At 50.2% G+C, this 24,950-nt stretch overlaps 1 protein-coding gene across 2 annotated transcripts; it reads right to left on the bottom strand.

The window, feature by feature from the left end:
* Positions 1-1,043: 1,043 nt before the first annotated feature.
* On the bottom strand, positions 1,044-24,950 carry ppp2r5eb (protein phosphatase 2, regulatory subunit B', epsilon isoform b). Of its 2 annotated transcripts, XM_030355851.1 has the most exons (14): positions 24,518-24,950; positions 19,726-19,886; positions 9,541-9,737; positions 9,203-9,304; positions 8,327-8,419; positions 7,708-7,838; positions 7,156-7,215; positions 6,385-6,493; positions 5,947-6,000; positions 5,136-5,186; positions 4,540-4,659; positions 4,100-4,227; positions 3,851-3,952; positions 1,044-3,198 (listed from the first exon to the last, which is right to left on the bottom strand). In XM_030355851.1, exons 2-14 carry the CDS (start codon positions 19,880-19,882, stop codon positions 3,099-3,101), a joined length of 1,404 nt encoding a protein of 467 aa, XP_030211711.1. In that variant the 5' UTR covers positions 19,883-19,886; positions 24,518-24,950; the 3' UTR covers positions 1,044-3,098. The 2 variants fall into 2 exon arrangements, with proteins under 2 accessions (XP_030211711.1, XP_030211712.1); XM_030355852.1 differs by lacking the exons at positions 19,726-19,886; positions 24,518-24,950 and adding an exon at positions 16,364-16,457.

Raw genomic sequence — 24,950 nt, 5'->3', positions numbered from 1 at the left:
ACTAACCTCCGCTAATGACAACTTTAGTCATCCGCCATCATCAGGAACCTCCAACCAACAAGGTCATCCGTAGATATTTACCCGAAACACAAAAGTAATTGAAAACCAAGTGCAGAGAACGGCGATTTTAGCGATTTTCTACGGCTGCTTTCTAAACAACCACGTTTCTATGAAGCTATGATATCGGCCAAGATATGTAGGCCTAAACCAATTAGACCGGGTCCCCGAGTTGCAGACGTGGGTCGTCGATGCTTGCGATGGGCTCCGTGGCTTTTTCATTGCGACATGCTTTTAATTAACAGCAGGCCAGGGACTCAGATGTGCGTTCAGGTGTTCAGACGGTGAGAGCTTCTGGTCATTGGCCTATAGAAAAAAGCAGGGAAGGTGAAGTTCTAGACTTAAAGAAATCCTTGACAGTCAGACCAGAGCGAACCCCCCTGTCTGAACCGCTCGATGGTTCTCATGTCGGAGGCTGCGGACCTGTAGAGGCTGAGACGTCTGAGTAACACAATGTGTTACTCAGCCGAAATGAATAGAAGATTGTTGAAACTCGTCCTTTGATATCGCTGCCATCTTGTGTCAAAATGTTGAAATTCATCATTTGGAGTCTTGATTTTGAACTCAATTTTTGAAAGATGCGATGATGATTGGTCGTGACAAGCCCTTTCCAAAGAGCGGCATCACAGGTGGGATTTCACGTGTGCTGGTAAACCAGGGGCCCATGGAAAATTGTCATGACCCTTTTACACCTGAAAATTAAACCAACTTTGAGCTATTTTCGGAGTTATACAAATTTGGCAGAACAATTTTTGTTAAACATTGAAATAATATATTTTTTCAAGCGAGCTGATTATAATTGTTGATTCTGATAATTCAGTTTGGTCCTTATAAATATTGACTTAACGACATGAAGACACAAAACATTCAAAAAAATTACTTAATTCAATATCTAGGCTATATCACAATACGGGTTTAATTTAATATCTCTTTATTTTTTTAAAATAATTAAACATTTGTATTTCTCCAACCCTTTTTTCTTTTCTTTTTTTTTTTTTTAAATCATATTACATCTGGGCCATTCTAAAGCACACATTAATTCGTGAGGAAGGGTTTTCAACAACGCTCGAAAAAAACGTTAACGGTCAAAATCGGGACAGGGAAAAGTCCTCCGCCCCTTGGCCCCTTCCCGCTATCCCCAGCGCCCCAACCCAACCCAGGAGAAGCCCGGCCCTACCCCTACTATAAAATTAATCAAGTCCAATGGTGAAAAGAAACTTCAAAATTTCCAAAACAAAGATAAGAACCGAGAGGAAGGTTAAGGTGGGAGTTAAAGCGACAGAAAGAACTGAAAAAGGGGAGGACACTATCATAAATACCAGGAAGAATTGCTCCATAATACCTCTTTATATACTGGATAATCCTCTCCACAGAATCCTAAGCAAAAATATAGGCTAAATTACTACGAGATACAAGAGTAGCGTTGTACTGCATTCAATAACAATATACAGGCTTGCTTTTTTTGACGTCCCTTCGTGTTGGTAACACTGAAGCCACAGCGCCCCCCGGTGGCGGCACGCAGGACCGCCGCGGGTCACAACGGGCACAACGTTTTTTTTAACGCTCTTGTGAGCAAAACATCAGGTCTTTTTTTTCTGTGTATGATATTGTTTTTCAAATATGGTCGTTGGATACCAGTGCCAGACTGATACCAGCGTTACCTGGTACGGTTGGTGACCCAGGATCAAAAAATGTCCAGAGAAGTAAATTAAAAAAAAAGAAACCAAACAAAGTAACGGAGAACTCGAGAAAAAAAAAGGAAAAGAGAACCTGGAATCCATCTCCTTGGAAACGAGAGCTCAACGCGCACGGCCGGGCGAAGGAATTCTAACGGAAGGAGAGGCGGTGGATCGAGCGAAACGGACACAAAACATACGTCCTCTGGCCCGCAATACAGCGACACCGCTAGCCCGAAAACGCACATGTTACACTAGCAGGTAAGCAGGCCAGGTCATGTGACCAACCAACCGATTTCGACCCTAGCGATGGCGTTCGCTAGAGAATCCCCTCCCGCCTGAATCCAGCAGCCTCGTCGCCCCGGTAACGTTTTGGTGCCACGGTTTTGTTTTTTAATAACTTTCCCCCCCCCCTCCGACTTCCTGTGCAGACAGGAAGTTAAGAGTCTCGTAGAGGAAGGAAGGAGGAGAAGAACTGGAAAATAGTTTCAAGAGAGAAGAAGGATTTCTGTTTCACCGGTTCCTCCCAGTCCGAGACGGGACTGGTTCCAGAGTGGGACAGAAGGACAGGGGGGCGGTCCTTGTGGAGGAAGGAAGGGGGCGGGTGTTCCTTTACTTCCATAAACACTTCCTCTGAAAAGGGGGCGGGGCTGTAGCATACAGTCAGTACGTCCCGGGGAGGGGAGGGGGCAGAATTTACAGGTGGACAAGATGGAGGGCAGAGAAAGCAGGAGGAAAGCAGAGGAAGATGGAGACAGAAACAGTCAACAACAGGGCTGTCCTGGACAGATCGTTACACTATCTTCTCCTTTAGGGCTGTGTTTGTGAAGAAACAGTTTGTGGGGACCCCCTAAAAAGGTCCAGATGTCTGTCCCCCCAGTTCCCACCTCAAGTCATTTTCTCATTTTCTCGTTTTTTTCTTCCTTTTTATTATTATTATTGTTTTTTTTTTCATTCGCAATAATATCAGTTTTAAAGGGGAAAAAACAAAAAGAACAAACAAAGTTATTTACAGTGCTGATGAAATCATGAAAACAAGTGTGGTATATCTACCGTAAAGTAAGTCGCACGGATACAGAAGAGAAAAAGATTTAATTGTTAAAAAAAAAAAAAAAAACGAAAAAAAAAGGAAAAGGACTAGATTAACAGAAAGGACAACCAATAGGGGAGCTCGAAGTCGCTCCCGAGGAGGCGGTCTTTCAGTGGGTGGGCGGGGCTCCGAGGTGGTGGTGGTGGTGGGGGGGGGGCCAGACATCTGTGGCATCTGTGAACAGGGAGGAGGGGAGGGGTTTGAAGGGGGGTAGGGGGGTCTGAGAGGTCAGGAGGCAGATAAAGGGAGGAGGAGGGGGGGAGGCGCAGGCTTCGTTAAGTGGGGATGATCCCGTCGTTCCTCAGGCCCCGCTTCAGCTCCAAGTCCTCGAGCTTCTTCCACAGGTCCTCCCGCTCCTTCTCCTTCTTCTTCTCCCTGTGGGGACGAAACAAGCGCGCCTTTAGAGCCAAGGCAGGGCGGGGAGGGAGGCAGGAGCTCCCAGATCACTGTCAGGCCTCCAGGGTCATAATGCTAACTGCTAGCTTCTGTTGCTACGACCGTAGCTTCTGATGCTACGACGGCCATTATGCTAACCACTGGCTTTTGATGCTATGACGGACATAACGCTCACCGACAGCTTCTGATGCTACGACGGTCATAACGCTAACCGCTAGCTTCTGATGCTACGACGGTCATAACGCTCACCGCTAGCTTCTGATGCTACGACGGTCATAACGCTCACCGCTAGCTTCTGATGCTACGACGGTCATAACGCTCACCGCTAGCTTCTGATGCTACGACGATCATAACGCTCACCGCTAGCTTCTGATGCTACGACGGTCATAACGCTCACCGCTAGCTTCTGACGCTACGACGGTCATAACGCTCACCGCTAGCTTCTGACGCTACAGCGTTCATTATGCTTACCGCTAGCTTCTGACGCTACAGCGTTCATTATGCTTACCGCTGGCTTCTGACGCTACAGCGTTCATTATGCTTACCGCTAGTCCTGAATTGATAAGAGGCGGGGCTAAATAGTACCCATAATGCAAGCTGTAAAACGTCAATAGAGTGTGAAGGAGTTTACCGCTGGCGGTCCGACTTGTAGGTGGCCGTGAGTTCGTCGAACAAGGTGCTGTTCATCTCCATGAAAGCCTTCAGAACGTTGTACACCAGCGCTACGATCGCCCTGAACACGCACACAGACAGGGAGGATAATGAGACAGGTGAGCAGACAGGATAATGAAATATGTGAGCAGACAGGTAGGATAATGGGACAGGTGAGCAGACAGGCTGATGGGACAGGAACGGATCCAGGTGTGAGGCGGTGACTCACGGGTTCCAGTGTTCTTTGGAGATCCTGTACAGGCTGGCGAACATGATGGGCAGGATGACGCTGGAGTTCTCCTCGATCAGACTCATGATGTACTCGTTGTTCCAGTAGTAGAGCGCCCGTTCGGCCACCTACACACACACACACACACAAACCATCAGCCCACCATCACCACTACCAGCATCATCATCATCATCACTGCTTTCATCGTCATCACCCCCACCAATATTCTTCATTACCACCAACATCCCCATCTTCATCGTCACCACCCTCATCATCTAACCCGTTTGGTATTAAGGACTTTCTTGTCCGTGGTGAGTGGACAGAACACCAAAGTATGGGACATTTCTATCCAGAGTACAACACCACATGTAGGGACGCCAGGTCTCAGCTTCTTAGTTGATCGGCTGACGGGCTGCCAGGGTGTGCTGTGATTGGCTGACCTGGAAGTGCGGGCTGGACACGCATCTGGAGATCTGTTTGAAGAGTGGCTCCTGGATCTTAACGAACTGTGTTGGCTCGATGACGTCCAGGATCTCCTCCAGCTCCCCCAGGAACATGACCTGCAGAGACACACAAGTATCAGTACACACACACACACACACATCCGTACACACACACTCAGAACACACATCCGTACACACACTCAGAACACACATCCGTACACACACTCAGAACACACATCCGTACACACACTCAGAACACACACAGCCATACACACACTCAGAACACACACAGCCATACACACTCAGAACACACACATCCGTACACACACTCAGAACACACACATCAATACACACACACTCAGAACACACACATCCATACACACACATCCATACACACACACACACACATCCAAACACAAACATATACACCCGAACACACATACATCAACACACTCCGAACACACATAGCAGTACACACACACACCTCGACACACAGTTCACACATAGCAGTACACAAATCCACACACAGTACACACATACACGTTTTTGTGCAGTGTCGCACAGATAGATGATATTTTCAGAACTCCTTTTACCTCTTTTTGACTGCAGGTTTTTGGCCAGAACTTCAGCAAGCCCCTGATGACCTGAGAGACATGAAGAGAGACCGGTCAGAACCAGAACTCAGATCGAGCAGAGCTGGCCGCTATGCTGCTAGCTGCTAGCTGCTAGCTCTACCATCACATCACAACCAAGGTCACCAACATCACAGCGACTCAGCAGAGTGAATCAGCACATACCAATGGACCGCCATGGGTTAGAAAGAGAGGGGGAGGGAGCAGAGAAGATCAAGAGTAGAGGAAGATGACAGGAATAGAGATGAGAGGGAGAGGAAGAGGAGGAAGAGAGGAGGAGAAGGGACAGGAGAGGAGGGTCAGTACTTACTGGTGCGGTTAGTGTAGCTACCGTCTCTGTTGGTGCATCTACTGGTTCTGTTAGTGCATCTACTGGTTCTGCTAGCGTACCTACTGGTTCGACTAGCGTACCTACTGGTTCGACTAGCGTACCTACTGGTTCTGGCAGTGTACTTACTGGTTCTGGCGGTGTACCTACTGGTTCTGATGGTGTACCTACTGGTTCTGATAGTGCACCTACTGGTTCTGATAGTGTACCTACTGGTTCTGATAGTGTAATTACTGGTTCTGATAGTGCACCTAGTGGTTCTGCTAGCGTACCTACTGGTTCTGATAGTGTACCTACTGGTTCTGATAGTGTACCTACTGGTTCTGATAGTGTACCTACTGGTTCTGATAGTGTACCTACTGGTTCTGCTAGCGTACCTAGTGGTTCTGATAGTGTACCTACTGGTTCTGATAGGGTACCTACTGGTTCTGATAGTATACTTACTGGTTCTGTTAGTGCGGGGTCCTTCTCTAGGAACTGTACAATGCAGTAGGCGAGCTGCAGGAGAGATCACAACGTTAAGTACAGACCACAGGCAGACTCAAACTCAGACTCATCAGTCATGTTTCATTTAACCCCAAATGACTCCTCTACTCCTGGTCGATAATGATTAGAAGGATTTACTTTAAATAATAAACAACATTTATATTTATTTTATCTTCACCAACATGACACAAACACACACAGACAGGTGCTTTAGCTCACTGCAGACAGACAGGTGTGTTACCTGCGGCTCTTTCTCTCTGACACACAACAGACACACAGACAGGAGTGACACCTCACAGCAGACAGACAGGTGTGTCACCTCACAACAGACAGGTGTGTCACCTCACGGCAGACAGACAGGTGTGTCACCTCACGGCAGACAGACAGGTGGGTTACCTGTGCGTGGAACAGCGACAGGCTCCGCACCGTGTGCAGGGGGATCAACACTTTGACCAGAAACTGTTTATGTTCCGCTTTCAGAGGCAGAGCGAAGCCATTGATTATACTGCAGAGAGAGAGAGACAGGGAGACGGTGAGAGACAGGGACAGAGAGACAGACAGGGAGACGGTGAGAGACAGGGAGACGGAGAGAGAGAGAGAGAGAGAGACACATAGACAGAGAGACATAAAGAGAGAGCGACAGACAGACAGACTTATTGTTATATTTCATAAGAACCATGACAGCCAATAGCACAAACATATTTAAGATCTTAAAAAAAGATAAAAGAAAAAAAGAACAAAACTAAAATTACGATTAGGGCATTTAGCAAACGCTTCCAAAGCGACTTACATCGGTTAATACACACACTGACACCGACTGACACACACGGAGTCAACCATGCAAGGCGACAGCCAGCTCGTCAGGAGCAGTTAGGGTTAAGTGTCTTGCTCGGGGACACATTGACACTCAGCTAGGAGGAGCTGGGTATCGAACTAGCAACCTTTCGGTTACAAGTCAACTGCTCTACCTCCTGAGCTAAGCCGACCTCAAATTGCTAGATTGCCTGGTTCAAAAAACAATGTCTGAGATTGGCTGTCGGTCTTTGATTTCGATTGGCTGATTGGGAGTTAAAGAAAAGGTGGGACTCAAGATTGTCTTACAGCTAGACGAACAGGTCAGAGGTCGGGGTAAGCTAGGGGTCAAAGGTCAGAAGAGCATCCACGTACCTTCCCAAGATCTCCAGAAGTTCAGCCACTCCGTTGAAATGCTCCGTCTCATAAACAAAACTAGAGACAGACAGGATACATAAGATTAGAGACAGACAGGATACTTTGGACTAGAGAGACAGACAGGATGCGTTAGACTAGAGAGAAATTAGTTAAACGATGATTTTGCGGTCAGTGGATGTGTGTGAGACTGATAAGAGTGACAGAAAGTGAGTGAGTGAGTGAAAGTGAGCTAGTGACAGACAAGAGAGAAAGTGAGTGAGAGACAGAGCGGGGGTAAGTGAGTGAGACAGAGAGAGTGAGTGAGTCAGAGAGAGGGTGAGAGAGTGAGAGACAGAGAGAGAGTGAGTGAGTGAGAGAGTGAGTGAATCAGAGAGAGGGGGAGACAGTGAGAGACAGAGAGAGTGAGTGAGTGAGACACAGAAAGAGAGTGAGAGACAGAGAGAGTGAGTGAGAGACAGAGACAGTGAGTGAGTGAATCAGAGAGAGGGGGAGAGAGTGAGAGACAGAGAGAGAGTGAGAGACACAGTGAGTGAATCAGCGTTGCCTCACCGTAGAAAAATATTGTTGATCTGTTTTCGTATAAAAGCTCGCAGGCCGAGGAACTTCCCGTAGATTCTGTGCAGGACCGTCTTCAGGTAGTCCCTCTCCCTGGGGTCCTCGCTGTCGAAGAGCTCCAGGAGCTGCCAACACACACACACCAACACACAGTCAGCACACAGCCCAGCGGAGAGACCCCCACAGAGGGGCCCGAACCCAGCCCCGCCACCAACAGACCAGGGGCCTCCCACACCCCCCTGTGGTGCGGGAGGGTACTGCAGGCGGTTCATTCTTGAATTAGACCAAGTTAAAATAATCTAAAACAAATGGACATAAAGCCACTCATAATATCAATCAGTTAATATAGTTTTATGGCTTTTTTTTTTTTTTTTTTTTTTGTGTGTACCGTGATATGTTTTCCATTGATGTTAGTGTTTATAAATTATTCCCCTGGGAGCATTCCCAGCGTTGCTGACTCTCCCCCTGTTCCCACCAGCCCCGACCCCATGCAGTGATACGGAGAATGAAGGGGCCCTCACAGGGCACATCCAGTATCTATCCCGACTTAGTCTGAAGTGAGCATCCGCTGTCAAATGTGTTCCTCACGCACGCACGTCCCCCTAGCACTGACCTGTAGCACGAACTTCTGGTCGATGTACTTTTTGGCAATGCTGGGCTGGAACTCCTGACTCTCCAGAAACCGGATGAAGAACTCGTACACCAACTACAGGGGCGAGAGAGAGGGGACAGAGGGAGAGAGACAGAGGGAGAGAGAGAGGGAGAGAGAGAGAGAGACAGAGGGAGAGAGACAGAAAAAGGGAGTAGTGAAAGAGAAAGGAGGAGAATGCAGAGGTGGAGAAGGAGAGAGGAGTAGGTCAAACAAGTGGAACATTAATACAAAGCATGCAGGCTAAAGAGCAGCAGCTAGCCTAGTCTGTCGCTGGGAGCGTGAAAACACTCTTAGCACCCTGGTTGCCATGCGAGCTGTGGACAGTACACCCAGGCAAGCTGTGGCCAACTGTGTTGAATGAGAAACTTCACTGACTGTGACTTCACTGCCCTCTAGTGGTGAAACTCCCCAAACAAACGGGATTAATCTCACACATGCCTCAATCAAAATTATGAAACTAAAGCCCTGTTAAGATACACATGCGCGTTTCAGTACGGGGACATTGGGGGTTGGTGGCAATAATTCAAACAAGCCAATATAATGCACCAAGACTATCTGGGCCACAGAGGTGAAGAGTCAGCCTCAGGTCGGTGTGGCCCCGCCCCATGCTGTCTACCTGTCGGTGTGGCCCCGCCCCCTGCTGTCTACCTGTCGGTGTTACCCCGCTCCCTGCCGTCTACCTGTCGGTGTTGCCCCAGCCCCTGCCTTGTACCCGTCGGTGTTGCCCCACACTCTGCAGTGTAGCTCTCGGTGTGGCTCCGCCCCCTGCCTTGTACCTGTCGGTGTGGCTCCGCCCCCTGATGTGCACCTGTCGGTGTGGCCCCTCCCCCTATGTACCTGTAGGTGTGGCCAGGAGGCCTCCAGCGTGGGTTCGTCCTCCTCCGGGTCAAATTCGTTACTGTCGCTGGGCGGAAGCGTCCGGAATATGTTGTAAGACACCTGGAGTCCACAGAGCACAAGGACGACATCAACTCTGCGCTTTTACTTTGAAAGCACCACAACACAGACGGCAAACACACATCGCCTATTATGCATCATTCTCTGTCGAGGATCAGCCCTTGGGGATCGAACATCGAACCTTTCAGCGGGGATTTGAACGCCATCACCCCTTTCCCCCCGGGACACGTATAGCACAAGGAGGAGCTCCGGAGACTGAGGTGTGTGCGTGCGCTCACCATTTTGACGACGTCGGGGTAGGCCTGCTCCGTCAGATAGCCGCGGCTGACGGTGACGTAGTCCACCAGCTCGTTGAGCGTGGAGCGCTTGTACTCCTTCATCTTGAGGTCGGACAGCGTGTCCATAAAGTCAAACACCGTGCAGCACTGCTGCAGCTTCTTCAGGAACAGCTCCGGCTGCTCGGGCGCCGGCACGTCTGAGGAGCGAAACAAACGCACCCAAAGGTTAGACTCTCACACTCCCTCTAGAGTCGACCCCAGACTCCCTCTAGAGCAGACGCTAAACTCCCTCACACACTCTCTAGAGTCGGTGCTTGACTCCCTCTAGAGTCGACGCCAGAATCAGAGTTAATATTCTAGTTTGACAGGTGATTAAGGATCAGGTAGGGGTAAGACAGTACAGAGACCAGTCATTAAGGAGCAGGTAGGGGTTAGACAGTACAGAGACAGGTCGTTAAGGAGCAGGTAGGGGTTAGACAGTACAGAGACCAGTCCTTAAGGAGCAGGTAGGGGTTAGACAGTACAGAGACAGGTCGTTAAGGAGCAGGTAGGGGTTAGACAGTACAGAGACCAGTCCTTAAGGAGCAGGTAGGGGTTAGACAGTACAGAGACAGGTCATTAAGGAGCAGGTAGGGGTTAGACAGTACAGAGACAGGTCGTTAAGGAGCAGGTAGGGGTTAGACAGTACAGAGACAGGTCCTTAAGGAGCAGGTAGGGGTTAGACAGTACAGAGACGGGTCATTAAGGAGCAGGTAGGGGTTAGACAGTACAGAAACCAGTCATTAAGGAGCAGGTAGGGGTTAGACAGTACCGAGACCAGTCATTAAGGAGCAGGTAGGGGTTAGACAGTACAGAGACAGGTCATTAAGGAGCAGGTAGGGGTTGGACAGTAGACAGGTCATTAAGGAGCAGGTAGGGGTTAGACAGTACAGAGACCGTTTATTAAAGAGCAGGTAGGGGTTGGACAGTACAGAGACCGGTTATTAAAGGGCAGGTGAGGGGGCATCATGCTTAAGGGGGCCCACAGAAGACTATGGAGACATGGGGTGGAACCAAGAACCTTTTGGTTTCGTTATGTTTAAAGGTATGGTAGGGGAGATAGGATGAGGTCAGGTGACGCCAGGGCCCAAGTACACATGGTGACTGTGCAGAGCGAGAGAGATAAAGAGCCTTCATTATACAAGAGATAAGCCGCTGGGGAAGACAACAACAGTGTGTGTGTTTGTGCGAGGGAAAGTGCGAGTGTGCGCGTGCCTATTCATCATAGAAACCCGAATGTAAATCCAACTCAGAGTGAGGCGACCACAGGTTCATTTTAGAGGACAGAAATAGCGCAGCAGACAGTAGTGCATCAAAGTAGAACACAGTAGAGTGCTAGAATAAAGCTACAGATTTAACTGAATGGACGGGCGTGTCCAGGCCACCCGTCCTCAGAGAACGCCATCAGGGCGGGGCTTAACGCAGGTGGTGTCAGAGACGGTTGTTGATATTTCAGGGTGTTATGTGTGTCACTGCAAAAACTCAAAATCTTGCCAAGTATATTTTTCTAATTTCTAGTCAAAATATCTCACACTTAATATAAGACAAAATCACCTAAAGAGCAAGATTTAAGTCATATAAAGGAGCTTGTTTTTAGACAGTGCATCTTGAATATTTTGTTAAGTGAAACTGTCTTGAAAACATCTTGTTTTGAGTCATATCTCGGGTTTAACAAGCTTTTTTGACTTGTTTTCCCAGCTAATTTCAAGATCACTTATCTTGTTAGGCTTCAATATAATGTCTTATTTCAAAAAATCTTACCAAGACAATTTTCACTTGTTCCATTGGCAGATATTTTTGCTTATTACAAAGCAAAAATATCTTGTATGGATTAATATTTTTTTAGGAGTGGCATTTTTTGCAGTGTGGGGTGGAGCTACGTCCCCGCCGGCCCCACCCTTAACTGTTACGCTCCACCACAGAGCAGGACATCTTCTGACGTAACGATTCAGACGCCACCCGGACTGGACTGATCGCTAGCGGGTCACGGATCCTCAATGACCCACTTACTGGCCGTCTCAGTGAGGACACGCCCCCCAACGGTTCTCACTCAACGGCAACTCCGCTCTGGTCCCCGGGGCCTGAGCCACAGCCTGACCCCCCGGGCCTGGGTCCATCGCCTGACCCCCCGGGTCTGAGACCAACTCAGCCACCCCGGGTCTGAGACCACCTCAGCCACCCCGGGTCTGAGACCACCTCAGCCACCCCGGGTCTGAGACCACCTCAGCCACCCCGGGTCTGAGACCACCTCAGCCACCCCGGGTCTGAGACCACCTCAGCCACCCCGGGTCTGAGACCACCTCAGCCACCCTGGGTCAAGAACAGCAGGACTCCCGCAGTACTTTCCAAGAACCCCTTCTCAACCATCTAGCTGTCCGACAGACAGAAAGACAGACAGACACACAGACAGACGGACAGACACACAGACAGACTCACAGACAGACAGGGTCAGGTAGGCAGAGCCAGACGGACGCACACAGGCAGACAGACGGGAGCTGAATGCCCAGCTCAGAGGATTAAAAGGGCAGTCTCTGGGCGGTGTGTTCGCAAAGCTTCAGAGCAAGAGCCAATCAGCAGCCATTCAATTGAAAGGAAACAGGACGTAGAACTCCAGCGTGGGTGATTATCGTTGTCATTCAAGGGCCGAGTGATCGAGGGAGCGTCACTCACTGAATAATGACAGCGGTCGGAAACTGGTATCAGACGCTAAGCTGGTCTATTGAGTCGTGACGTCATCATTACAACAACCAACCAGGGACACTCCCCGATACAGCTCAGTCCTACTGAAGCTCCTGATTCTATAAAGCAGAGAAGGAAGACCCTATCAGAAAACGCTATGGCAATATTGTTTGGCGTCACACACAAACATTTAGTCTCTCTGTGCAATTATAGTGTGTGTGTGTGTCTACATCTGTACATGACCTGCAGGCGTCTGATGCTGGCCAGTGTTTACATGCACACGACCATTACACAACCACTCACATGTTTGGTGGATGTGTGTTCCGTCCTTGCAGAGTAGTTGGCGGGTGATCTTGTTACAAGAACCCAAGGTAACATATAACACGTATTGGGTTTAAACAAGCTCAGCATCTCCCAGAGACCAGCATAAACACAACAGACCCCTTGCAAGGTGGTAAGAGTTAGCGTGAGATGTTCTGAGTTAGCAGGTAGTAGGAGTCATTGCGAGATGGTATGAGTAAGCAGTAAGTATGAGTTGGCATGAGATGGTCTGAGTTAGCACTTAGTAAGATTCATCGTGAGATGGCATGAGTAAGCAGTAAGTAAGAGTTGGCATGAGATGGTCTTAGTTAGCATGGGTTAGATAGAGTAAGCATGATATAGTTGGAGTGAGCAGCTAGAAGTAGAGCTGGAAGTTGAGAACGAGCTGGAGGAAGGTCAAGAGTTGGCAGTTTGCAGGACAGTCAGCGTGAGTTTGCATGACAGCTACTGGTTCTGAGAAGGAAACACACACACACACACACACACACACACACACACACACACACACACACACACACACACACACACACACACACACACACACACACACACACACACACACACACACACACACACACACACACACACACAAACACCTCTAGGGTTACCGGTCAGTGTGGGTCTCAGAACTGATTCTCAAGACGCCCGTGTGCGTGGGTCTATACTAGGTTATATTCTGGTGCTGTTGGGAGTGCCGGGTCAGGCACCCAGCAGAGACTATGGCACTCAAGAGATCGGGACCACCCCCCTCCCTCCCCCTCATCTGGACTCCCTGCTGCTGGAGAGACGCATTGCTGGGACTTTAATTAACGCTAAGACTTAGCCTCTCAAAGGAGGGGGGGGGGGGGGGGGGGGAGGGGGGGGTTAGTGTTTGTGCTTGCGCATGCATGTGACACACAGACTCTGGTTCACCACAGGAAGTTGTCTTTGTGAGGACTCTTGCATAACAGAGTCACGGTCCTCAAGACTGCTGTGGTCCGATAGTGATAATCACAAGGAGGACAGCTATGACCAGGATATCTGATCTGGATGTGAAATTTGACCAAATGAAAATGCCAGTTATGAAAAAAAAGCCAGTTATTCTCTTCATAGGCCTAAAAAAAAGAAAAAGTTGCTGGTTCCTGTTGGTTGTCAGTTGAGGTCATGGGTAGGTAGGGAATTTATTTTATTTTTTCCAGCGGCAGCGAATGATAGGTAGGTTGTTTTCATTTAAAAAAGAGAATGCGCTCATCCTTGTACAGAATGAAGAGGCGCTGTACAAAAACGTAATTATAGTTTGCATAAAAAAAAAAAACTTTTTTTTTTTTTCTTCCATGATCATAAAATAATTTGGGTCGCACATAAATTGACAGGGTCGGTCGGAAACCGGAACCAAACAAAATTATTTTGGAGGCCTTAGTGTAGTGGAAACAACAGAGAACGAGTGTGTAGGTCGGCCAACACACACAGCAACTGGGGCACTCGAGAACACACGTCGTACGTCACGCCCAAACCGTTTGGCCGTGCGAGGGGAAAGCCCCTTCGACTCACAGCCGCGTGTGTGTGTGAGCGGGGGTGAATGGGCGAGCGGGCTTGGGTTACAACAGGAGAGAGTGAGAGCAGGCTGGCCAGATGGCTCAGCGCAGGGACTGAAGGTCAACACACACACACACACACACACACACACACACACACACACACACACACACACACACACACACACACACACACACACGAGATTGTAAACATCAGGTGAATCCCACCTGATGCTGTGCTCCTACCGACTTTGTTTCCAGTAATGTGCTTGGTTCAGACCGGTTTACACCACCGGTTAGAGATGTAAGAACAAGCAAAGCATGAGCAACCCGTAGATGAAGAGAGGAATGTCACAGTAATAAGGTATGGGACACTGAAACCCAATAGTTATGCTCTGCCTGGGAGCGGTGAGGTGCCCATACTGGATACCAGGCTGTTGTGCTGCACGTTGGTACATGACATTCAGACACGGATATTAACCCAAACCCAAGTTTGACGTTATTATTGTTTTTTCATGCGTTACGACCAGCTGAGAGCATGTCGGCCTCGCCACATTCCAGGAGCTCCTGGAATGCATCTAGGTCACCATGGTAACGGGTTACATAAAGGATTAGGGAGTACCGTCGAGAGTGACACACGACATCTGTCCGGTAGCCCCGGCTAGTTCACCAAATAATACACCAGAGGAACGGGAGCCCGACGTCAACGAGTGTCGCCATGGTAACCGTCCCCACGGCAGCCAGGGGGGAAGATGAGCGAGATGGAGCCCGACTGACACATGGTTCACTTCAAACACACGGTTACGTTATTTATTGATGAACTGTATTGCATGTATTGAATCCAGATTCAAGGAGAGAGTTGGGGGGTTACGCTAAAGTAGCCTAGCTAAAGTGCTAGTTTTATCCTAGCCACGGCACTAGCCTTATCTTAGACATGGTGCTTGCTCTAGCTTAGCTGCAGAACTAGCTTTATCTTGGTTACGGCGTCAACCTACGCTTCGCTACAGTGCTAGTTTTAGCATAGCCGCGGCGCTATCTTTACATTGGCTACAGTCTTCCCTTTAGCTTAGCCGCTGTACCAGCTATAGGTCCACTGGAGAACTCCACCGTGTCCACAATACAGCCTGGCTCCAGTCCCAGAGCGGGGCAGTGTGTAATGGAAACATTGGGACGTATAAATATATACTGGGCACCAGATATAGCTGGCCGTTCCTGCGTCTCCGCGGTCTCAGGTCGCATACAAACGTCTCCTGGAAACCGCGGGCCCTGTCAATCATTAGCTGGCTCCTCGGCTGGCTAGCGCACCCAGTGATAGTGCTAACCACAGCCGCAGATTAGACTAAGACGCTAACCACGCTTAGGCTAACAGGCCGGCTTGACACATAGAATGGTCAGCGTGCAATTACTGCCCCTTGTGCGCCCCCGGGAGAACAGCCAGGGGCTGGTGTCTACCTGCTCCTTAATGAGTCGTATGTCCCCCCCACTGGACCTAGCTCTGGTTAGCAGCAGCTTCAAGGAGCCCTGTTTGAATGAGACCCGACTGCAAGACCTTCATTGTTCGTCTTTCCCATGCAGGCGAGTTCATACCAAGGCACATGAACCAGATAACTATCTCGCTAACCAACTAACCAGCCACAGCGAGGTGAGGGCAAACAGCCTGGTTATGGGACAAACCTGCTCTTGGAGTGAGCGATGGGAGAGCCTCAACAATGCATCTGAGCACGGCGCAGGTGAGGGTGAGAGACAGGTGTGCACATAGCAGACATTCCAGAGGCTAATCACACGCCCTACCGCAGGAATACCAACCACCCAAACACCAGCTATGCCAGGTACTGGTAGTAGTATAAATAAAAGAATGCGTGCGTGGTTCGTGCGTATCACGGTTCAATCATCACGTGCAGATGGTCGCGCCCTTCAGGAATGTCAACACAGTGACACAACAAACAAAGAAACACACAAGACGGCATTCTTTCGAACGTAAGGCGAACGAAACCACTGGCGGCCGGAACGGCCACCCCACCTCCCCCCCCCCACCCCCCAGGCGCCCTGCGAGAGCGATCCTTCGGTTACCACGACCGGTCCATTTATAAGTCTGGCTCCCTCCGCTAGCCTGCAGCACATACCTCCTCCGCCGCTAGCCGCGCAGCTAGCCGTCCGCAACACAACAGCCGCGCTAGCCCACCAAATCACCTGCTGTGCTAACTGGCTAACCGGCTAGCTCGCACCGGGCACACAGCTGCGTACCAACCCCCCGGCTGCTGGTCACTCACTGTGGTGGGTCTCCCCAGGCGGCTAGCGTCCAGGCCTGGGCGGAGGGGGAGCGTGGCGGGGGTACGGTGAGAGCCGTGAGCCCGGAAGAGACGTGGTGTGGTGGGCCGCTCTAACAGGGGACTCTGAGGGGCTAGCCGCGATGCGTAAAGGGACACTTGGGGGCTCGGGTTACCCCCAGGGGGAGGGGTACGGGGGTCTTGAGGAAGGGGAGGCGAAGACTTGAGGCATCTTGTCTTGCTACTAGCTGTTGTGCTTTTGGGGGGGGGGGGGTGGAAGCACGTGGAGCGCATGGCTTGGTCGCTCGAATGGGTCAGTGTGGGGTCAGAGTTGGGCAGAGTTTTGATACGCTGTTGATCGCCGTTGAGAGGAAGCCCAGTTTTGGTCTCTGACCTGGCTGCAGCACCTGGTCGTTCCCTGTCCCACCAGACAGCGGGGAGGAGGTCAAAATCGACCAGTGGGGGGGGGACCAGAGCGTTTTGCGTTCGCCGATGACCCGAGGATAGGGATGCAACGAGTGGAAGACGATGCTGTCGCTATGGTAACCGGTTCCCCTCCCGATTCCGAGATTAACGTTCGGCCGTAGCACGCCTGTGGGTGGTTCCTCCGGTGAGGTGGTTTCCAGTATGGACACATTCCATCCCGCCCCTAGCCACGTGATTGGTTGAACACACACCAGCTCCGTTCGCCCAGGCTGTCTGTCGTCAGACTCTGGAATATAGATGTTAATCTTTGTCTTCTTCTGATTTTTCTTTTTTTTATTGCTTACATTCTACCAACGGAAACAATGCAAGTACATTAAACAAAAACAAAAAATCCCAAGGAGAGCAGTTAACTAACCCAGGTTCAAGGCCATCTCCCCGCTAAGCGATCATACTAAAAGGTCTGAGGTTCACAGAGACCGAGTGCCACATCTCTGTCAGGGTTTCCTTTGCTGCATGTACTCGAGCTGTTGGTAGCTCGAGGTAGGCGATGTCTAGGAATGTTAAACTCAATCTAGATGTTAATCTGCAGTCTGACTTGTGTGTGTCTCGGTAGTGTACTGTATGACACAGACATGATTCCGTGCGTGGAAAGGAATGGACACATTAGGGATGGACTTCCTCGCAGCGAGAATGGCTAAGCGGAGCTATGACCAGCGCCAGTATTTCAAGTTCCTCATATCTCCGAAGTCATAAAGGGAGACGGAATTTGGTTGTGGAGAACCTCCTGGTTTCTGGCAGCTGATTGGCCACTCCTAGAATACCAGATCCTGCTGTCATCTGCTAACGGACGTTTCTAATTGCAGCCAATGGGAAGCCTGCACCCATCAGATTAATGAATTCTGATAGGCTCAAAGTTTATTTTCATACAAGACGTAAGTATTTACTAGTCTTATGCCTAAAATATTTTTCCGCAATATCATCCAAGGACATAAAAAAACGAGCACAACACAGAATCCAACTTTCAATTTGTCCTGGCCGAGTTGATGTTCATCCATCACAGGCCATTTCAATATGTGCCCATTAGTGACTGAAGACCTGGGAATGCGATGCCACTCCCCTGCAGCATACCCAGTGGACCGCGCTGCCCGGTAGGCAGGTCCATCCTTCATATATTGGGGGGGACACGCCCATGTGAGATGTCACTATAGGGTGGACTTTGAAACGTCTTGTGATGGCTGATGGCCCTACATGGTCACGCAGTGGTGAAACAGAGGCCCTTTATGGGCTGTTTAGTGGAGGCTCGCTCAGCTCATCAAACATGAATCACACGTCTCTATGAGGATCACCTTAAAGATGAACTTAAACAATGACTTTGAATTCAGCAATGGGACAGTCTATACCTACAGGGGCCAGAACAGACCTAGGCCTAAAAAAAAAAAAGTTTGGTTCTTGTTGGTTGTCAGTTGAGGTCATGGGTAGGTAGGGAATTTATTTGATTTTTTTATTTAATTTTTTCCAGCGGCAGGGAATGATAGGTAGGACTTTTTTCTTTCCTCTTTTTTTTTTTATTATTATTTTTTTTTACAGCAGCTCATAAAATAATTTGGGTGGCACATAAATTGACAGGGTCGGTCGGTAACCGGAACCGAACAAAAAAAAAAAATTCGGCCCTGTATGGGCAAGACTAGACAGACTAAGTAAGCCTACAGGGATCATAAATGTATTTAATGTCTAGCGGAGAGATCTAGCAGGTGTTAGAACCCCGGTGTCATAGTCATAGAGGTCTGGGAGTGTTACCCCTCCCAACGTTTCTTATGAAGGACCAGTGAGCCCACAGTGAAGGGTACGCCGCCTCTATCGACATGCTGCTCAGTACTGGGGTGTCTGGAGCCTCTCTGGAGAGTCTGTTGGCAGCTCCACACCTGTGGCCGCCTGCTGGCAGCTAGCAGACTGAACACTGCCCTGACTACAGAGACAGCCTGTTAGCAGCCCTCAACACTGCTGTGACTACAGGGAGACACAGCCCGCTAGCAGCCCTGAACACTGCTCTGACTACAGGGAGACAGCCTGCAAGCAGCCCTGAACACTTCTGACCAAAGAGAGACAGCTAACTAGCAGCCCTGAACACTGCTCTGACCACAGAGAGACACGGCCTGCTAGCACTCCTGAACACTGCTCTGACAGAGGGTGTCAGCCTGGTAGCAGTTAGCTAGCAGCCCTGAACACTGCTCTGACTACAGAGAGACACAGCATGCTAGCAGTAAGCAGCCCTGAACACGGCTCTGACTACAGAGAGACAGACTGGTAGCAGCTAGCTAGCAGCCCTGAACACTGCTCTGACCAGAGACATACAGCCTTCAAGCAGCCCTGAACGCTGCTGTGACTACAAAGAGATGGAGACGTGGATACAGAGATGTATGGTTCACAGAAAAAGATGCCTTGATATGAGTAGATGGATAGACGGTACCTAGACAGAGCGAGTGTACGAAGGATAAAGGGATTGATAGATGGATAGCAACAAGGTAGGTGGATGGATGATGAATGGAGGGTTGAGCTATATATCCATCTAGATAGATATATAGATGGACGTTTGGTACATAGATAGAAAGATGGATGGAAGGCTAGATGCGAACTACCCTAGCGTCATGCATAGACCATGCCGGGGCACGCCCACTTCAACCTGTTGAAAGCATAAAACATCCATGCAGAAGGGAGAGTGGTCAGACCCCCGATGCGTCTGACCACACGTCCTGCAGGTCTTCACCCACCGCAACCACACGCCCCTCCCACGCCCAGCTACAGCTACAGCCGGAACCGCTACGCCGATGTGGTTACCGTAGGCAACCCGGCCACTAAGGCACGCTGGCGGAACAGTGGATACCGGAAGAGGGACAAGGCTAGGCAGGGGCGCAGGTCAGAGGTCAGAGGTCAAGGCTTACCCGTGAGCAGGGGCAGTGGGGTGAGCTCAATGGGCTTGCCCTGCGAGCGGAACTGGGACGAGCTCTGGGATCGCTTCTGCTTGGCCTTCCTGACAGACTTCCGGGAAAATCCGTCCACTTTGTCCACAGATGGAGATGTAGTTGCTGCAGAGGACATAGCCCTGTGGGGAGACAGGGGACACAGATCCAACATCAGTTAGTTTCAGGGGAGACCATCGGATTGGAGGGGGGGGGGGGGGTTGGAGTGACTGGGTACAGGACATGGCTGGAGAACAAACATCTTAACATGGATTCCCTAGGGTTTTCTACACAGACGAAGTGGCTGACTTATATTCCAACAACCTGCGAATGTACTGGGAATTGTAGCGAGTGTATATAAAACGTTGAACAAATTCACAATATTTAGCTTGTGGTTTTGAATTATGAACGTCCATTTAATGGGCTGCTAGTATTGAGGACATGGGGAATAAACGCGCTCTGTTAATTTCCCTCAAAAGTAAATAAGCACAAAAGATGTCCTTACTTGGAAGCAGACTTTGAGACCAGGAAGACAAATTTTATGAACAAACCAGCAGCTACAGAACACCACAGGTTCACAGCACAGCTCCATGGAGAACCTCAATCTGAAGCGTCTCCAAAGACATTCAATAAGCACTATCTAAAACATGAAGAGGATGGAGACATCCTGCAAGTTTGTTCCAAAAACATGTCAAACTTCCCCCCACCGTACAGCTTCAACTCCGTACACAACAAGACCCTTCGATCAACAATGACTTTGGTCGCCATGGAAACCAGATGGAATGCCGACAGGTCCTGATTCGGCGTTCCAGCGTCCTTCACTCCTACCACACGTCGTCAAGCCACACCAGAAGAGACCAGCACTCCCGAGCCGAGCCACCAGGACTGACAGCGGCCTGTTCTGGAGAGTAGTTCCGGTACGTCTGGGTTTCTCTAGAGACCTCCATGCGTTACAGACCACAAGAAGCTACAGCGGTGAATCTGGTTAACGGCGTTAGACGCGCTCCATTGTCAGCCGTGACCGGGGCCGCATGTCATGTTTAAAGAGCGTGTGAACTTTCTTCCTTGAATGCACGCTGACTGTCACTCAGCGGGTGCATCCCTAACGAACAGATAAGATGAGAGAGAACTCCACTAATCCCACAAGGGAAATCTGTGGGTCACAGCAGAAAGTACAGTGGGAGAAACACATGGTGTGTGTGTGTGTGTGTGTGTGTGCGCGTGTCTGGCTGGGCATCACGTGACCTCCCCTATGATCTTAAGCCGAGCGGGGAAGGGGGGGGGGGGGGCTGAGGAGGGAGAAGGGTCTGGTCTGGTGGAGGCTTGGAGGATAAGAATATACTAACTGGTGAACTGGCAGACTGGCTGGTTCAGTGACTGGGAGGCAGGAGCATGTGGGGCAGACTAACTAGCTTTCCGAATTGCTTCGGAGATTTCAAAGTGCTGCTCTGAAGGCAATGGGCACATAAGCACAAACCAACAGGGTTTAAGTTAAAATAACTTAATGAAACTCAGTTATACAACTCAAAGTAACTCCAACAGAATCACATTTCGTGCTTGCGTGAATTGAACTACAGTTATGAATTGTGTGATTATGTGTGACGTAAACATTTTGGATACGTACTGAAACCACTCTGAATCACAGGCGCGGTCTAGTGAATGCTCATTCGCTCAGATGAATCGTGTAATGAAGGCGGACGAAAACAAAAGAGGACGTCCTACAAGGCCCTATTCTTTCCATCGCTAGGTAATAAGTAACAATGATCCATCCCAGAGGGCCGCCGTTCTACCACCTCAAACAGACACGGGTGCGCAGCGACCAAGGAAACACATTTCAATTAGCTGCAAACAAGTCCGACATTAACAACTCCCAACTCCGAAGAAATGTATCAACTCCAAAAATCTTTCGATATGCTCTTCCTCTAGGCATTGTGCGGGTTTTGCCTTTCAAACTATTCTGCTGCACTATTCAAATGGCATACAAATGGGAGTCCGACGGCACACGTCTGATTGGCCGGCTCAACGTATGGCTCAACGTAAACAACACACAAGACTAAACCTTGACACCCTCCCCCCCGGCAGAGAGCGCTGGGACAGTGAAGCGCAGGAGATGTTCAGATGCAGCACCACGGGGCCGCTGACTCCCTGGTCTACGTGGTGATGGTTGAGGCAGTGACGAGTCATTCCCCTGATCATCCCCCCTCCTGTTCCTATGTAACGCATGTGGCCGGGATAGATGATCTGGGCCCTTTGGCTTCACCGGGGACACTCCTCCTCATCCGCCAAATCACACGTCCAGAGAAGACCGCTGAATACCCCTTTAAAGGGGATGTCTGCATAATGATCTGCTAGCAGAAAAAACAGGCTGCGTTCCGTCCGACAGAAGAAGTAGTGCTCGGACCCTCCAGGTGCTCCTTGACCAGACCGCACCACCGCATTCCGCAGGCAGCCATTGCACCTCGAAGGGAAGGACCTCAGATGGGAGGGGATCATAGAAGAACGCCGCGACCCAAAGTGGTGTTTCAAACGCAGACTTGAGGCAGAGCGGCGATCCAGAGCGCCCTAGCGTCCACTCACCTGTGCAGCGAGACGCTCGCTCCCCCGTGGTCACCATCAGCCCTCCACTTTCCTCCCCTCAGTGTCTAGGTCGCTCACCCACCTTATCCCTGTCTCTCTCTGTACACCTCTCTCTGTCTCTTCCCGGCCGACTGGCAGGCAGGTTAGCGGTGAGTGGCTTGAGTGCCACCGCTAGCAATGAGGGACAGCGGCTACGCAGATACCCTGAGCCCTGCTCCTCCTCCTCCTCCTCCTGCTGCTCCTCCTCACCTTACATAAGAGGGCAGATGACGGTGCCTCGGCTGGGGGATTACACAGAGACAGGAAGGGAAGGGGGGAGAGAGAGGAAGAGGAGGGAGGGAACCTTCCAACAGGAAGTCCACTGACAGAAATGGACAAGGCCGAGGAGAATGAACAAAAACACGCCGAGCGCACAACACACACACACACACACACACACACAGACACGGCCCTTGAACAACAAAATCCAAACACAACAACTGAACGTTCTGCGCCTCACAAACAGAGCTGCATGCTGTACACTCTTCCCTCCATGCCGCCTACAGACGTCCAGCCTTAGAGCGGGAACAGGGCCTTACGATCGTGTTGTTGCTGTACACATGGGTCATTTAACGCAAGGTAAGATCAGAGAGGGCAGCGAGGGCTCTCTCTCCCCCCCCTAGCCTCCCTCGTGGCCGCCACCATAAACACAGCAGACTTTGGAGGGAGAGGCGGGAACCTCCAGTCCCGTCAGCGAAATGTGGAGCCGACCTGAAGACACACGAAGACATCCAAGAACCTTTACAAACTTGCTTATTCAGCCCTGCCAACAAGCACACACACAGAAACACACACACACACACACGTTGATTGACAGACCATAGATCGGTGGGAAGCGAGCATTTCCTCATGCATAGATAAACACAATAGGTTTTGGTGGAATGACTGCACCTCTGCCAAATTCCTCAACGTCATCTGTCACCATGGTTAGATCCACCGCACCAAACCAGTACCTTGGCGTGCATGAATCACAGACGACCTTTGAATTCAACATCACAAATATCCTCTCAAATTTATGATGCCTGTTGATAGCACGTCAGTGATACAGATGGAAGTTTGTTTTCGAAACTCATCCTTTCCCAAGTTGGTTGAAATCGCTGGTTGTTGGGAAAAATAAACGCACTCACGCAGGCTCCAGGTGGATGATAAATCAACGAGGACCACAACATAAGTGACCGATTTAAAACAATCTCAAACCCCAACGTTTTATTAGCAGTGTCCCAATGGATCCTACTGAGCATGCACTTCGAACAAGCTTATCAACGTCAACAGCTGTGAATAAACTGATAGTATTAAACATGCATCTGATCATTCAATGCATCCCCAAGTCCCGTCATGTTAACCATGAAGACCACTGGATCCCGAAGGGAGACTGCACTACACCCATAGAAGGCTCAACGACAACATCTTATCTAAGAAGCCATAATATGATCAGAAATGAATCTGATCCCTAAATTATACTGTTGACCAGGTGAATTCAAACACAGCCCCCATCTGAACCGCAGGGGTCCCCGTCCGCTGGTGAGCCTGGTCGTGCAGGGCCTAGCAGAGCAGAGCGGAACAACATTCACAACTTGACAGCCCAAAAAGTCCCGTAGCTTCCCCGCTAGCTCCGCACGCTAGCTCCTCGGAAAAATGTTAATGCCGGGCACAAACGTGCAGCTAGAGGCCCGCGGGTGTGAGGATCACGCCGACGTAGAGCCCGGTCGGTGGGATCCATCGGCAGCCATCGCCGTGAACAGGCAGAACCGGACGGATTATTAGTCCCGCGGGTTACGGTTAAAGTGTCGCGGCTAACCGCGGGTTAGCTAGCTCCTAGGCTAACGCTAAGCTAACCTATGGCTAACCGCGGGTTAGCTTGGCGTTAGCCTGTGAGCTAGCGCTACCTCCGTGCAGATCTACGAGGACTGGAGATCACAGGACGGGTTGAAATTACACAAAAACATCGAAGTGTAAATACATTTGACCCACGGCTAACGTTCACCAGCCGCTACGTGGATGCGGGTAAAAGACCGCAGTACATCGGCGGGCTCCGTGGGGCTCGATCGCCCGTCACGATCACAGCGCATCGGTGTCGGGGACGGGACTCGGGCTCCCCGCCCCGATCGGGTCGCTGTGTATGTGTCTGTGTGTGTATGTGTGTGTGTGGTGGCTTCACCTTGATCCTCTGTGTTTCGCGACGGGAGACGGAGGTGAAAGGAGTTCTCCTTTGTGCGCGTGGGGTGTCCAGCCAGGCTGCAGATAGCCCCTATTTAGCCCCTTTTCCTCTTCCAACCCGCGGCTCGATCAGCGGAGGGACGCGGGGCCTTGGAGCAGCCGAACCCACGAGTGCCTTCTGCCTTCTGCCCTGATAATCCTCTTCCTCACACACCCATTAATGTGGACAAAACGCGGATTAAGATGCACGCAATTACATTCCTATCATGGATGTACGGGTTTCCTTTCTCCGCGCAGCGCTTGTGTTGGGTTATTTCCCCCCCTTGGTCCGTGTTTAGTCCGGGGTTTAGTATCTTTTCACCCTATTGTCGATCCTCCAGGGCTGAGACCACGGCACACATAACACACACACACCCTAGCCTGCTGCTGGTCCG

The sequence above is a fragment of the Gadus morhua genome, chromosome 5 (assembly GCF_902167405.1).
Source record: "Gadus morhua chromosome 5, gadMor3.0, whole genome shotgun sequence".
NCBI classification, from domain to species: domain Eukaryota; kingdom Metazoa; phylum Chordata; class Actinopteri; order Gadiformes; family Gadidae; genus Gadus; species Gadus morhua.
Note: the sequence above shows the minus strand (reverse complement) of the source record. Positions and strands in the feature narration are given on the sequence as shown.

What these genes read in the sequence shown, in the direction of transcription:
- ppp2r5eb (XM_030355851.1), bottom strand. Translation starts at nt 19,882, where the DNA reads ATGTCCTCTGCAGCAACTACATCTCCATCTGTGGACAAAGTGGACGGA. An exon ending in CTTCTGGAGATCTTGGGAAG is followed by an intron (nt 6,494 to 7,155) that starts GTACGTGGATGC and finishes CTCTCTCTGCAG; the next exon opens with TATAATCAATGGCTTCGCTC. An exon ending in TGTCCAGCCCGCACTTCCAG is followed by an intron (nt 4,228 to 4,539) that starts GTCAGCCAATCA and finishes GTGTGTGTGTAG; the next exon opens with GTGGCCGAACGGGCGCTCTA.